Here is a 16,341-nt window from a genome sequence, read left to right on the forward strand (position 1 = left end):
GCTTGGTTTAAAAAAATAAACACCTGTTCTTTGTTCTCTAGTCATGTGTGATTCTTCTAGGTCTCCTTCTTGTATATGATGTGTTTTTTGTCTTCATCACACCTTACATTACAAAAGTAAGTATGCAGGTTTTATAGCAATTCTTGTCATCATGCAGAGCGGGCTCAATTTTTGGTGTTTTAGTGTTCTAATGAAAAATATGCCCTCAATACAGTGAAAGTTTCAAGTCTACAAGCCCAACTTTTTTATTTCATCCATTCCCTATGTAGAGTATAAAGACTAAGCGGGTAGTTCCTTCGCTTGAAAATATTCGTTTTAACGACCATTTGGAGTTGACTTACCACAGGTCCTCTCACTTATAACCATCACAACATCTCCACAACCACATGATCAGAAATCCTGACACTTGACAACTGGCATGTATTTATCATGGTTGAAGCATCCCAGGATCTTGTGATCACCGGTTGTGATCTTTCCAGCCCACATCTGGCAAGAAAAGGCAGTGGGCAAACTTGGGTTTGTTAATGACCACATGATTCACTTAACAAGTGCAGTAACTTGCTTAACAACCACGAGGGGGGGGAATGGTCACAATTTTTTTTGTGATTTGCTTAACAAATGTGCTTAGAAACAGAAACCCTGGACTCAAATCAGTGGTGGGATTCAGCCAGTCTGCACCTATTTGGGAGAACCGGTTCTTAACTTTCTAAGAGGTTCAGAGAACCGGTTGTTGGAAATCAATCTTCTTTTGGTTTTTTTCTGCTTTACAGGGCTAATCCTGTAAGGAAGGCAGGAAGGAAACATTCTGGTGTTGTTTCTAGCCTCATCTTTATTGCCCTGCTTACAGAAACTGCCTCTCCAGTTAACCCTTATTACCATTGTAACAGCTAAGGCGAAGCGTCCATTGACCTGAGTAATGTTGAGTTGGCCACGCCCACATGGTCACATGACCACTAAGCCCTGCCTACCCACCTGGTCATTAGGACAGAGAACCAGTTAGTAAATTATTTGAATCCCACCACTGACTCAAATCAAGGACTAGCTTTAGAACATGGGATGTTGTTCAATGCCACCAGTTGCCTTTGTGTGGCACTGTGATTCCATTAAATTAGAATAAGGTCTAGATAAAGTGAACCACATAAGATATCAGATTCTTAATTCCGGGACTTTTAGATATTCCAAACCATTTATTTCAGGACCAATAGTCCAGTTCTCAAAACATAGAGGCTAAAGTTCCATTATTTATTTCATTTATTATATAAAAAATTGCATATCTACTCTTTTTTTAAATCTTCTGTTTATTTTATTTTGAAATATGTGCTTAGGCTTCATGTGCTTTTCAGTGTTTTGTTTATGTGTTTTAAGTTTCCTGACCTGGTGGAAATGGCATTAAATCCGCCCGGCTTGATGCTTGTTGTTTCTAATAAGTTTGTGAAATATACTTGCATTATACTGGCATTTCCCGTAAATCACATAGAACCAGCTGGGTTATCAAGTTTGCTCTGATTTTGCTTTTTTTTTTTTTAAGTGTCCTCATCTCATGTTTATCTTTATTGGATTATGAGCCATTCTGGTTCCTAATTCATTCCGTTTGATAGGACGTTTGCCGGGGAGTGTCCTGGCCAAATATGTCCTGAAAAAAAAATGCATTCATTTTTAAATGCCTGACATTTTAAATATTTCCAGAATGACTGCTTCAGCATCCATATTCTTTTTTTTTTTTCAAACTTTTCAGAGTGGAGAAAGTATTATGGTTGAAGTGGCACTTGGTCCTCTTGACAGCAGTGAAAAGGTAGGCATATTAAATCTTTTGGGGGAAAATCTAGCTTCTGTTTGCGCAGGTTGAGTTACATTATAAATATTGCACTTGTTTTACATAAATATGCATAAATAAGACCTCTTAAAGCAGTGTTTTTCAACCTTGACTACCTGAAAATGCGCGGACTTCAACTTCCAGAATTTCTGGCTGAGCAATTCTGGGAGTTGAAGTCCACCCATTTCCAAGTTGCCAAGGTTGAGAAACATTACCTTAAACTTTTGGGGGAGAGAGAGAAAGCGAACGCAGGATTAGTCTTTTTCCTCCTCAGTGTAAAAAGTATGCTGGGTTATTGCCCTGAATATCCCAATATAAACTGCTTACAAAATGTAGCCGTTTTTAAAATCTTTTTTCTTCCAAGTATTAAATGCTTGTTGACTTGGGTTTGATCCTAGAGTGATGGAAACTTGATGGATGCCTCTGCTGAACAATCAGCTCCTCATGAGAAAGTAAGGATTGTGTTTAAGATACATTCCATGGATTTTCAATGGCCTACTTCCCCCCCCCCCAAAAATAAAATAAAATAAATCAATATTCTTTTGGGGCAGGGGGGGAAAGAAACCCCCACACCTGATTCTCTGTCTTCTCCACGTTACTTTCTTCAAGATTGAGATCTTAAGTGTTGCCCAATCAATTCTGATCAGGCTAAAAGTCTTTTTTCCTCTCATTTCCTGGGGTTCTTCATTTTATCCAATCATTTGTCAATGGTGTCTGTCTGCTAAATACAGATGTTTGCTGTGTGGCGTTTGTGTTTGATCATACTTCTTTTGTGCACTCTGCTTCTTGATTTGCTGTTTTCTGAATGTTAACCCTTTTTCTGGGTAAACTAGATGAGGAGATGATTCTGATTCAATTCTTACTTTTCGTGAAACATGCTTTGGATTGGCCTTACAGGGTTCTTTTGTTTTTAACCAACAACAACTGTTTTTCAGTTGCCCGTGGTCTTCAAGGTGCCCAGATTGGACTTGTCACCAGCAGTGTTGTGTTTGAGGCCATTTTCATTACTTGGATTTGGTGATATTGTCGTTCCAGGTAAGGGTGTCTTTCAGCTGTGGGTTGACTCTGCCTTCCATCCTTCCGAGGTCAGTAAAATGAGGACCCAGATTGTTGGGGGACAATAGGCTGACTCTGTAAACTGCTTGGGGAGGGCTGTTAAAAGCACTGTGAAGCGGTATATAAGACTAAGTGCTATTGCTATGTAAAGCACTATGAAATGGTATATAAGGCTAAGCGCTATGGCTATTGCAAGCTAACTCTGCCTACCACCAGCAGTTCGATCCTGACCAGCTCAAGGAAGACTCGGCCTTCCATCCTTCCGAGGTGGGTAAAATGAGGACCCAGGTTGTTGGGGGCAATAAGCTTACTCTCTAAACCGCTTAGAGAGGGCTGTAAAAGCACTGTGAAGCGGTATATAAGACTAAGTGCTATTGTTATGTAAAGCACTATGAAGCAATATATAAGTGTAAGTGCTATTGCTATGTCAAGCACTATGAAATGGTATATAAGGCTAAGTGCTATTGCTATTGCAAGCTAACTCTGCCTACCACTAGCAGTTCAATCCTGACCAGCTCAAGGTTGACTCAGCCTTCCATCCTTCCGAGGTGGATAAAATGAGGAGCCCAGATTGTTGGGGGCCAATAGGCTGACTCTGTAAACTGCTTAGAGAGGGCTGTAAAGCACTGTGAAGCAGTATATAAGACTAAGTGCTATTGCTAACCTAACATGGTGCTTTAGACAACACAGGGAAAGAATTCTTCATATAATGACCACGTGGGATATTTTAGGTCCATGTATAGCAAGTTTCAGGGACGCAGTGGCTCAGTGGCTAAGACGCTGAGCTTGTCAATCAGAAAGGTCGGCAGTTCGGCGGTTCAAATCCCTAGCACTGTGTAACAGAGTGAGCTCCTGTTACTTGTCCCAGCTTCTGCCAACCTAGCAGTTCGAAAGCATGTAAAAATGCAAGTAGAAAAAATAGGGACCACCTTTGGTGAGAAGGTATCAGTGTTCCGTGCGCCTTCGGCATTTAGTCATGCCGGCCACATGACCATGAAGATGTCTTTGGAGAGCGCTGGCTCTTCAGCTTTGAAACAGAGATGAGCACCACCCCCTAGAGTCAGAAACGACTAGCACATATATACTTTATCTTTCCCTATAGCAAGTTTACTGGTTTCTAAGCCATTTTGTTTGCACGGACACACCTTATACATGTATATTGCATGGAAAAGAGAGGCTGAGTTTACTCTTCTGGTTTGACTGCTTTTTTCCTCATCGAGTATAAAAATTATTGTAACAGAGAATCTGCAGAGTAAATTCTAATATAGCTAAATGCAATCCATAGAATTCTGTGGGCCCCACTGCCAGAACAATAATTTGCAGTCAGATCTCCAAGTTTAAGTTGATATATTTATTTCCTAACGAAAGGCAGAAAAGGGAAAAAATCAGGGGAAAACTGAAAAAAAAAATAGAAATAGAGGCCAGTGCTATTTAGTTCCCCCCTCCCAAAATCTACATACAAAGTTATTGCTTAGTCCAAGGTTATTTATAAGCACTTATAGACCCCAGATTAAAATTAGGGAGGGAGGGAAAAAAGTTGAGAGTGGATAATGTAACTTACAGCTCTCCTAAACCTCCATGATTCACTTAACAAATGTGGCCAGAAAAGATGTGTAAAATGGGGGAAAAACTCACTCAGGAAATTTCCTCATTTAACAACATCAGTTTTGGGCTCAGTTGTGTTCTTAATTTCACGAGTGTGGTCCTGTTGTTTTGATGACGTCATTTTCTTCCTGACAAAAATCTCTCTGACCCGTCTTTCATTTGGGATGTTTTTGTGGTTTTTTTTAGGTCTCCTGGTGGCGTACTGCAACAGGTTTGATGTGCAAACCTCCTCTTCCTCCGTGTATTTCATTATCTGCACCATAGGTAATCTATCCCAATAGTTATTTCGAAAAACGGTATTGGGAATGCCCCTTGAGGTGAGATCCGACCCTGGCCTATTGGCCTTTTAGGGGATGGTCTTAAAAACTGACTCTGCCATTTGGCCTGGGGTCCTGATGGAGGCATTAGTGGAGTAAGAGATTATTTCACCTCCACCCCGTTGTAGGTTGCTCCTTTCCTAGCTTTCCTTGTTAGTTTTAAGGATGTTGGAGAGCAACCATCTCAGCTGGGAGGGCTGAAGCGCAGAATACACCTGGACTCTCTATGTCAGGGATGGGGAACCTTTTCGGAACCGAGTTCCCAAACTGGAACGTGTATGCATGTATGTGCCACGGAGCTCCGGAAAACCCAAGACCAGCTGGTGGGTGCGCACATGCCTATATTTTGGCTGTTTTCCAGGCAATTTTCCAGGCTGTTTTTAGGCAATTTTCTGGGCTGTTTTTGAAAAACAGCCTGGTTTTTTGGACCTTTTCCGGGCCATTTTCAGGCTGTTTTCAGGCTGTTTTCCAGCTGTTTTTTGGCCTGTTTTTGGCCTGGCTGGGTTTTTTTTTGAAAAACGGACTGAAAACAGCTTGAAAAACAGCCTGTTTTTTTGGACGTTTTCCAGGCCATTTCCAGCCTATTTTCCAGGCCGTTTTTCAGGCCATTTTCCAGCTGTTTTTTGAGCTGGTTTTGGCCTGGCTGTTTATTTTGAAAAAACGGCCAACAAACTAGCCTGAAAACAGCCATTTTCAGGCCGTTTTCCGGTGCTCCGGTGCCTACGAAGACCAGCTGACTGGTGCGCATGTGCGCACTGGAAACCAGAACAGTTGGAACGCCACGCGTGTCCACAGAGAGGGCTCTACGTGCCACCTCTGGCACATGTGGCATAGGTTTGCCATCACAGCTCTATGTGGTCTTAATTTAATTAACAAGGCAGCTAGGTCTGGCCCGCTCTGAATGCTTAGGGCCTTATCTAGTAGTGTCCATATGAAACTGTGAGTCTGGGGAAATTCCTGTATAAGAGAACAATGAAGTAGTCATCTTGAACCTTATATATATATGGGTCTGGTTGTTTGCACCTGAGAGTAACACTCATTATCTGAATGTTTTAATATTGCCATTTTGGCTTCTTGTGTAAGCCGCCTAGAACTGCCTGATGGTGAATTGGGCAGCATGCAAATTTAATAAATAAAAATAAATTACCATGCTTAGCCCTAAACCAAGGAGCCGAAAAATCTGCGATATTTGGTGACATGTTTTTTGTTAATGTTTACCTTGTTCTGCAGCTTATGGTGTCGGCATGGTGCTCACCTTCATCTGTCTAATATTGATGAGGAAGGCTCAGCCAGCTCTTCTCTATTTAGTGCCCTGCACACTTATTCCTTGCGTCCTGGTTGCTTTGTACCGCAAGGAGATGAAAAAATTCTGGAACGGTAGCAGCTATCAGGTGAGGAGAGATTATTCGGGGGTCCTGTGAGTAGATACTGCTTGTTCTTCTTCATACAGGGGGCAGGGCTTGTTGAGATCCAGAGTTGACCATAGCTGTTGGGTTAGGATTAGCGAGCTCAGGGACAAAGTCACTCCAGATGGGGATAATTCTCTGCCCGATGCTGCTTCACTGGCGGTCCCTTAGTCCAGCATAGCTCACAAGACTGTTGTGACCAGAGGTGGGCTTCAAAAATTTTAGCAAGCGGTTTTCCGTTCGGTTGCTGGGTGGGCGTGGCCATGGTGGGCATTGTCTACTCGGCCTCCTGCACCACAGCGGGGTGGGGTGCATTTTCAGCTTCCCAGGGCTCTGGAGGCTTTTCTTGAACCTCCGGGAGGGCGAAAATGGCCTCCCCAGGCTCCAGAGGCGCTCTGGAGGCGGGAAATCTCCCCCTTTCTGGCCTTCCCGAACTTTCGGTAGGCCTGTTTTTCACCCTCTCCAAAACAGGTCGCGTGGGGACTTCTGGGAGGGACGGAGTGGGGTGGGCAGGGCCAGCCAGAAGTGGGATTTGGGGATTCTCCAAACTGCACAGAATCTTAGCTAGAGGTTCTCTCGAACCCCTGCGAACCCCTTGGTTGTACCCATAGACATAATATTCGGAAGCAGGGATGCTACATGTGCTGCCTTGAGCTCTGGAGAAAAGAGAGAGAGAGAGAATCAGTCCGAAAGTGTGTGGGCCTTCAAGTCACCCTTGACTCCTTGGGACTGCCTGGAAAAGCCCCTGCGGTTCGGTTCGCTCGGCCACATTTTGGGAAGTGTTTTGCTGTTGCCTTCTTCCTGGGCCGAGAGAGAACGACTGGCTTTAAGTCGTCCAGCTGGTTTCATGCCTAAGGGAGGATTAAAGTTCACAGTCTCCCTGTTTTTAGCCTGGTGCCTTAATCCGCTATACCAAGCCAGCTCTCCATAATCTTAAGAGCAAATAAAGTAAACCTTCACCAAATACCTTGCCGAAAGAGAATGTTTTTTTTTTTGAAGGAGACCAGGAGGGCAGAAAAAGTAGATCTGAGAGGATCAGAGCCAGTTTGAAATGCCCTTTGTCCCCCTTTCTTTGGTCACTTAAAAGATCCATTTCCTGCTGTATTCACTGCTTCTCTTCCAGTTTATTTTGCACCATCCCTACAGAGCTGCCAGAAGAAAAGAAAAAACTCAGAAATCAGATATTCCCATGGATATCAGAAAGTTTGGTATCCGCCTAAAATGGCAAACCATTCTTTGCTATCCACAGTTTTGGCCCCCTTAAAAAGAGATTGATTGAAATGGGCAGGACGAAGTCCCAAGAATTTCACTAACGGAACCAGTTCTAAAGCCAATAAATCCGCCTAAATTAAGAAGAACGAGAGCCTTCTTTATTCTCCTTTGAGCCTCTTTCCTGTGAACTAGTGAGCTCACAGGCCTGTCAGAAGACAATGGAGGATCGTGCAGCTGGATGTTTACTCAGAGGTCTCCTGAACCTTTTATCAATTGGGGAGGCTATCACTGTTGTAGCAACCAGAGCAGCATAGCTAAGTTCAATATATATTTTGTGGCTCTTTTCAAGTCTCACACGGGCTCAGCTTCCTGAGCCATGTTTAAAAGCTGAGCCTGGGAAATAAACAGAAAGAAAAAATATGCAAAATCATTCAGAATTAACATATTTCTAACGGGAATAACGCTGAGCTTGTTGATCGGAAAAATCGGCAGTTCGAATCCCTAGCGCCGTGTAACGGAGTGAGCTCCCATTACTTGTCCCAGCTTCTGCCAACCTAGCAGTTCAAAAGCATGTAAAAGTAGAAAAATAGGGACCACCTTTAGTGGGAAGGTAACAGCACTCCATGCGCCTTCAGCATTGAGTAATACCGGCCACTTGACCACGGAGACATTTTCGGACAGCGCTAGCTCTTTGGCTTTGAAACGGAGATGAGCACCGCGCCCTAGAGTCGGGAACGACTGACATATGTGCGAGGGGAACCTTTTCATTTACCTAATGGGAGTCCCCTGGCCCTACTACTTCGCTCCCACTTCTAAACTAACAACCAAGTACTCGTATCTCAAATGGCAAATTTCATTATTTAGAAGTACTTAACGTTGCCATAGCAACAGTTTCATATGCTTTCCTCGGCAAGGAAGGATTTCAATTGCTTTGAACTTTGGATCTTTGTGTCAGCATGATTTAGTCTGGAATGAAAATCCTAACTCGCAGCATGAGAATTTGAAGGCAGTTCAAGCAAGACTCAGTTCAACAAGACCTTTAATCTAGTAGTCTAAATTCTCAGCGGCAAGAAATCTTTTCGTTCTACTTTCCTATGTACCTTGCACTTTTTAAAAGCAAAAGTCCACAAGCTTTATTTCCTGCAAGTTCAGGCTATTAACACTCAGCCTCAAGTGGTGGAATCTTTTAAAGTTAAGAGCAGGGAGAAAGGTTAGCAGAATTGATTAACTGTCAGGTATTACGTCCAAATTTGCTGAGTGGGAAAACCTGAAGTCCTTTTTTAGAGGCAGTTACACTTCCAAGTTCAAAGGGACGCGGTGGCTGAGTAGCTTAAGACGCTGAGCTTGTCGATCAGAAAGGTCGGCAGTTCGACGGTTCGAATCCCTAGCGCCGCATAAGAGAGTGAGCTCCCGTTACTTGTCCCAGCTTCTGTCAATTTAACAGTTCGAAAGCATGTAAAAAATGTAGAAAAATCAGAACCACCTTTGGTGGGAAGGTAACGGTACTCCATGCCCCTTCGGCGTTTAGTCATGCTGGCTACATGACCAGGGAGATGTCTTGGGACAGCGCTGGCTCTTTGGCTTTGAAACAGAGATGAGCACCATCCCCTAGAGTCAGGAACGATTAGCACATATGTGCGAGGGGAACCCTCACCTTTACGCTTCCAAGTTACCTGAACTCGAATTACCGCTTGTTTGCTGGAGGAGCCTTTTAAAAAGAATTGCACCCTCGGGAAAACATCCTTGTTTTGTTCTGGTTGTATTTGAGACGCAAACAAGCCTTAACTTCAAAGTGTCACAAGCGATTTTGCAATGCAGTTTCTGAACAAATTTCCCACCCAACCAGGTTTTATTTTGCAAAAACACCCGATGTGTTTGCTAAGCAGTGATTTGATGCATATTTTTGGAAATCTTGAAACGGCACAGATCTTGGTACCCGAGCCAATATACTCCTGCCTTTTCATTGTTGCATTCTCATGGCCCATAAATTATAGAGCATCACAAAGAGTGATGCTATTTGGATCTTGCTGTTTGGTTCCATTTCTAGTTAGCCATGTGGATAAATGTAAATAGATTTTTTTTCTGGGGTTTCCTGACATCTCCTTTTAGATCTTTGGAACCCGTTGGACAGTTAAAGCTTAATAATCACCATGGTTTTTTTGCCTACTTGTGTTTTTCCATCCGGCCCTTTTAGTCTAACTTAGCAAGGATGATGAATGCTGAATCGGCCAAAGAACCTGTGTGATAGCTTAGAAAATGTTATAAAAATAATCTGCATATTTTTATGGGCTTGATGCTTAAATGGAAGTAGGTACACCAGATATTTTTCTCTCCCTCTAGAAAGTTACATTCAACTCTGTATCACAATAAATTGTGCAGCTTTCTTGCTTGCACGCTGCCTTGAGTACACCTGGGGTAGAAAGGCAGGGGATAAATGGGAAGGAATCAGGATATTTTGCCTTTATTTTATTTCTGCAGGTCTTAGAAAAAGATCAAGAAATCCTAGCTAGCTTCCTCTAGGCCAGTGGTTCTCAACCTTCCCAATGCCGCGACCCTTTAATACAGTTCCTCATGTTGTGACCCCCAGCCATAAAATTATTTTCGGTGCTACTTCATAACTGTAATTTTGCTACTGTTATGAATCGTAATGTAAATATCTGATATGCAGGATGTATTTTCATTATTACAAATTGAACATAATTAAAGCGTAGTGATTAATCTGCCAAACTTGGTTTGGGAGAAGATCAGCCAGGCTGGGATTTTCCAGGATAAAACGATCTCCCTGCCTGCCTCCAGCAGCAGTTCGTGGTTTACATGAGTTTCACTTTGTTAAGTTTACTTTTTTTTACATTCCTTTCCCCCCCCCCCCCACCCACCCAGTTTTCTTTCTTGAGTTGAGCTGGGATGACGGCACGCGTGCTCGCAGAGGTCTCTGCGTGCCACCTGTGGTACATGTGCCATAGGTTTCTGTTCTGACCCCCCCCCTTCTTCGCTCGTTCAAAGACGACAGGCAGACAGACTTAAAAGGAAAGAACTTTATCAGTCCTCGGCTCACGCTGGCTGCGAGCCCAAAAATAAACATAAATAAAGTCTCTGGCAAGAAGATAACAGAATGCAAAAACAAAGATCTCTTACAGCCAAACCAGGTGTACAGAAAGAAAGCAAATCACTTCTCCAAGTGCCTCTCACAAACAAACCATGACCGATGAACCATGAACGAACGACGAACGTTGACTTCTGCAACCAGGGCGTGGCACCATCAGTCCTTTCATCTCCAGAAGACCACACTAACGAGCCCCAGCTGCATTGTTATTCCTGCCTCCCGACTCAACTCACAGCAAACTTTTGCTGAGTCACAACAGGTTTGCCATCACAGCTCTGACCTCTTTGGAATATCAGACATTATTTCTGGCGTATTTCCAAACCTACCTTTGCCTGCCAGCCGTAACAATTTTAACTGGTTTTTGGAGGCTGATTTTTTACCATTCACAAACTGCACTGGGCGCTTTTATTTTATTTGGGTATTCGCACATGCCAAGCACAGAGGTTGCTGAACCCAGAACGCTGCCACTGCTCTCCACTCCCGCCCCCCCACAACAGCGTGCCTCTGTATTTGAGTGGATGGAGCCAGATAGCAAATAAAAATCAGCTTGAAGGTTTAACAGTTGCCTCCTCCACTTCCCCCCTCCCCGTGTTTACTTTTGGCCCGAATTGACAGCATGGTTTTTCAGTCTGCACTTGGTTTGATTCTTGACATGGAAAGAATCGGACACCAGCATTCTGTCCATGAACGAGACCAGTGCCACATTTTTTACATGTTTGCTTAACCATGAATTATTGACTAAATCATACTTTACACAATTTGCTGTGTCAAACTAACCATTTTTTTTACTCCTGCAGTTATCTGAATCCAACCATTGTAGTGATATAACCCAATGGATGCTTCTGTTTTCGTCTGTTTATTTCTGTTAAGCAGAAATTGTTCCCCCCCCCTCTTCCCATGAATCAGTTTGTTTTGAGAGCCTCCCAAAAGTTTTTAAGTAAAGCATCTCTGCTATAATATAGTTTTGAATGCTGTCTTAAGCATCCTATAGTTTATTTGCATAAGTATATGAAGTTCTGAAAATTGTATCTGGGTTGAGAACATCTAATGTTTTTGCTCGGTTTATTTTCCAGGGTTTCCTGAAAAGGAGAAACAGTCATTTTTTAATTTCTCATGCAAGTCATTCTACTCACACTTTACAAATATATGAATTTGTAAACCAATAGTAAAACTTTAGTGTCTGTTTTGTTGCTTGGGAACGAAGGCTCTGATTATTCACTTAGACCAGTGGTTCTCAACCTTCCCAATGCTGCAACCCTTTAATGCAGTTCTTTATGTTGTGGTGACCCCCAACCATAAAATTGGTGTCTCAGTTCCTAAGACCATCGAAAATATGTGTTTTCCGATGGTCTTAGGCAACCCCTGTGAAAGGGTCGTTCGACCCCCAAAAGGGTCCCAACCCACAGGTTGAGAACCATTGACTTACACAAACCGTCTTTATCTTTGGTCCTGGCTAAATACCATCCTATTTTATTATATTGCTATCCTTGTAATTGCCTAATGAAAATATGAATCCAGCGATCTGATTACTAACATACCATTTCTTTTATACCCAGGTGATGAATTCCGCTTCTAATGAAGAAAATGCCACACAAGCCACCGAACATCATGAGGGACAATAACACATCACCAAAAATAATGTACTATGATTTTTCTACTCAAATAATAAGAGACTGGTTTAATTTTTAAACTGGAATATTTCATACACTTTATTATGAAAAGAATCGCCTTTTTTTACACTTGCACATATATTTTTGTGAAAAGTTTACTATTGATATTCTCAGAATGGTTAGAACCTATTATCTCTCGAGGTACCAAACCATATTCAATAAACCTGTGCCTTGTTCAATTCAGTTCAAGTTTGTGGCCTATGAGATGGATAGTATTGCTAATCAATGGTCCACTTTGCTCCTGAATCTCAGGCTTTCCACCTAAGTCTTTATTTGAAGCATTTAGGAGCAGAATAATGCAGACCAGAAGTGTCTTATCAGAGGTCCAGCTAGCAGGAAAAAAACCACGGGTTACTATGCACGAGAAAGTAACGATGGGCAACTAAAGTTACATGCAACCATGTGATCCCATGAGTGCACTTCCCAGAAGTCCAGGTTGATGGCAATTTTCTGCAGCAAAATATATAGTTGCATCCAATGATTGTCCCACAAGAGAGAAAAACAGAGGCATTGAGGCCTCAACATTCCCATTTTTTAAAACCTTATCAAACCCTAAAAAACTCCAAAACCTAAAAGGTTCAGTCCTGCCCTTTCCATTTTGTCACTATCACAAATCTTTCAACCTGTGGCCTCAAAAAGTGGTTCTCGCCTATATAATACAAGTTATAATGTATAATGTAGAGCGGTTGTGAAATTATAAAATGAGTAAGATGGACAAAGAATCAGATGAGATGAGCCCATTCATTAGTTATAATTAGGAGTTCCTGTACTTAATCCATTGTGAGCTAATGAATGTTATTTTTTAAAAATACTTAAGATAAAAATTGGAAGAAATATAAAAAAACCAGAAACTTAGTTTTCCTCTTTACACATTAGCACAATTAATAAAAGTCTTAAGTTTCCAAATCAGAGGCTCATTTTTTTAGTTCTCCAACTCACCTTTTATTGTTATCACTTAACACATCCATCATTTGAATTTTTATTTCAGCCTACGCCTTAGGGCAAAGCTTCTATAACAGTTGTCATAGTAATAATAAAATAAGTTCAGCTCTAGCATTTTGATTTGAAAGAGATTTCCCACTTTTAACCTCTCTTGGAAGTGTTGATGAACAGAAGTTTAGTAACTTTGAGCATCAACGTAGATTTAAACCAAAGACACTTGGAGGAATGTGTAAAAGAAAAAAAAAAGGGGGGGGGAAGACTTGGCAATGCTTTATTTCAAATGTAGTATAACAACAACAGTGTAACATAAACTTCCTCATTTGGTGTCTTCCACATATCATAGGACTGCAGCTTCAGAATATTGTTAAGAATTCTGGGAATTGTATTCTACACATGTTTAAAAGCCATCAAGTTAGGAAAAGCTGGAATAATTGGGTAACATAGATCTTGTAGATCAACTGAAGAGACCGGAAGCTTTTGAAATAACTATTTTTTTTAATGATGTTTTCACTCAGGAGAAATAGGGTTCGTTTAAATGAAACTTCATTTAAGCTAATGAGAACAAGTCTAAAAAGCAATTTAAAAGCACTTGCTATTCTTTTAACTGGTTGCATATTTGTAATCATCTCCACAAGGGAAAGCAGATTCCTAAAGCAAGAATTTCCTCTAAATTTGTAGACTGTCTTATAGCCATTTAAAATACTGATTTTGTGTGGGCTTTTGATTTGAGGTGACACACTCATGAAGAAGTCTGTCTTCATGAGAACTTCCCTTCCATGCCCTAAGGCTGTGATGGAGAACCTATGGTATGCATGCCCAAAGTGGCACATGGAGCCATATTGCCTGACACGGGCACATCACTTGTTCCTCTTCTGCGCATGCAACAATCATCTGACCTTTGTGCGTGCGGCAGTGCCGGAAACTGCAAGAGCTTGTCTTCTGTTTTCCAGCATGAACATGTGCGCTGGCCAGCTGATCATTGCGCATGCACCTGCCGAAAACCGTAAGCTCATTTTCCGGTGCGCGCATGCCCCCTGGGTAGCTCCTCTTCTTGGTTGCGGCCCAGATGAGCACGCACACTCCCTTTGCAGCACTCGGTGCCGAAAAGATTCGCCATCACTGCTCTAAGGTGTAGGTGTAGAATAGATTGTACCGTAGCTACAATTCCTTAATCCATACATCAGTTAATAGGTTCAGGGACTTTCCTGGACCATTTGATGGAAGAATTTCCATTCATTGTTGACCAGAATACAGAAATGAAAAAAAAAATGGCCTACATTTTCTTGATATACCATTGGGGTCCTCTGTATACATTTTCTTATAAGGGACAGGAGGCATACGGCTGGGATATTTTCTGTTTTCTTTTCAATCATAATTGATGAACCTTTATTGAATTTTTACCGGAGTCCTTTCTGTCAAAAGGCTTACTGATCATGAGACACATTGAAAACAATCAAAGCTGCAGAGCAGGGATCCAGTTGGTGACCAACCATCAGGTTTACAGACCTAAGAAACTTGAAATGATAAATACCAAGGTTTCTTATTCTGTCCCCAACATGATCCATCTTTTCTTTATTCTTTTAAACAAGTCTTTAGTCAACAGATTACCCCCAAACAGATATCTCCCCCAAACAGATATCTCATTTGAACAACGGTTGTATTAAATCAAGGGAACCTGAAACTTATATTTGCATGATGGAACAGAAAAGAGATCCTTTTCTCTTAAAATGTCTTTTGATGAGAGACAAGCTTAAATTGTAGATAAAAGGTTAATTTTAATTTTAATTTTGCTGAGTTTGGGATAGTAAATGACGGCCAGAAATGAATAGACTTTTTGAACTGATTTTGTCTATTTTTTTTACATTATATTGCTTGCTACTTTGGAAATTTTAAAAAAAGTTCAATAAATTTAATTCATCAGAGAATTGTCAAATTTAATTTTGTTTAATGGCTAAATTCATTGAATTACATTTGTAACGAATAGAATTGACAAATTACATAAAATTGTCCACTGAACATGCATTTGCTTTTTTGAGAGAGAGAGTAGAATAAATATTTCAAATTATGACAAATGTTCCAAACTTCTCATTTTGAAATGTCAAATTAACAGTGTCTGTATGGACTATTTAACAATATTCTTTAAAATTGGGTGCTTTAACTGTTGGTTACTGAATAGCATGATAGGGGCCACATTGGACATTTTCTAAAAGTGCTTAAAAATTCAGTTGTCCATTTTCATTTTAACAGCCTTAGTAATAAGTATAACATTAATCATAGTACGGCTAGAGCAATAATCCAGTCTGATAATCACCTCCTTTGCTGCTTTTGTTTCTGAAACATTGTATATTTTTGTTTTCTAAGATTATTATAATTTGGAAAAACATTTTGTATCAAATAAACTTTCAGCAATAATTTAAGCATTGTTTTATTTCCTGTCTGGTTTACACATTAAAGTATAGCCTTGTTTGGCATCAATATGGATGATAATCATCACCCTTTGCCTTCCAGGGAAGAAAAGTTAAAAAAAAAAAAGTTTATGCCTTTTCATATTTTAAAGATGTTTGAAGACGCTGGTAGAAGCTTTACCTATTTTTTTCTTGTCTGTTTGAATTTGCCCTTCAAGATTTGGTTTGTATATACTTAGTAATTAGTAATTTTAATCCATTGTACCTTTTCATCTTCTATATTGGAAGCTGCCTTGAATTTTCAGTGTTCCTTGTTCCATATGAAACATCCTTTCTGTTTCTGGCTAAACTGCCCCTTGTACCTGTAGCGTATTTACATTTCTTTGAAAACCTCTTTGCCATTTGTGGTAATTTTATTGCTACAAGAACAAGTCCAGGCTGGTTTGGTGAGCTATCAAGCCACAAGATAAGAGGTAGTCAGCCTTAGGGCACCTTGGCTGAGATCCAAATGATCCTTTATACAGTATTGTTTTTGCAGCAGTGGCACTGAAAAAAAGTGACTTATAACCATTTCCCCACATGTGCGACATCCTGGTGGTCATTTGATCAAAATTCAGACACTTGGCAACTGGTTGCACAGGTACAGTATAGGTGGTACCTTGCTCAATAGTAGTAATTGTGAGAGGGATCTTGGAGTCCTAGTGGACAACCATTTAAATATGAGCCAACAGTGTGCAGCAGCTTCCAAAAAAGCCAACACAGTTCTAGGCTGCATAAACAGAGGGATAGAATCAAGATCGTGTGAAGTGTTA

The 16,341-nt window shown here is 41.1% G+C and overlaps 1 protein-coding gene across 1 annotated transcript in view; it reads left to right on the forward strand.

The window, feature by feature from the left end:
- SPPL2A (signal peptide peptidase like 2A) overlaps window positions 1–15,541 on the forward strand; it is a 34,238-nt gene extending 18,697 nt beyond the window's left edge. Inside the window, exons 10-16 of the mRNA XM_032232469.1 lie at window positions 42–116; window positions 1,736–1,792; window positions 2,212–2,265; window positions 2,749–2,848; window positions 4,661–4,738; window positions 6,022–6,182; window positions 12,069–15,541. Of these exons, the coding sequence (XP_032088360.1) occupies window positions 42–116; window positions 1,736–1,792; window positions 2,212–2,265; window positions 2,749–2,848; window positions 4,661–4,738; window positions 6,022–6,182; window positions 12,069–12,134 (591 nt within the window). The 3' untranslated portion in view covers window positions 12,135–15,541. The remainder of the gene's footprint in view (window positions 1–41; window positions 117–1,735; window positions 1,793–2,211; window positions 2,266–2,748; window positions 2,849–4,660; window positions 4,739–6,021; window positions 6,183–12,068) is intronic.
- Window positions 15,542–16,341: the final 800 nt, after the last annotated feature.

The sequence above is a fragment of the Thamnophis elegans genome, chromosome 16 (genome assembly GCF_009769535.1).
Source record: "Thamnophis elegans isolate rThaEle1 chromosome 16, rThaEle1.pri, whole genome shotgun sequence".
Lineage (NCBI taxonomy): Eukaryota > Metazoa > Chordata > Lepidosauria > Squamata > Colubridae > Thamnophis > Thamnophis elegans.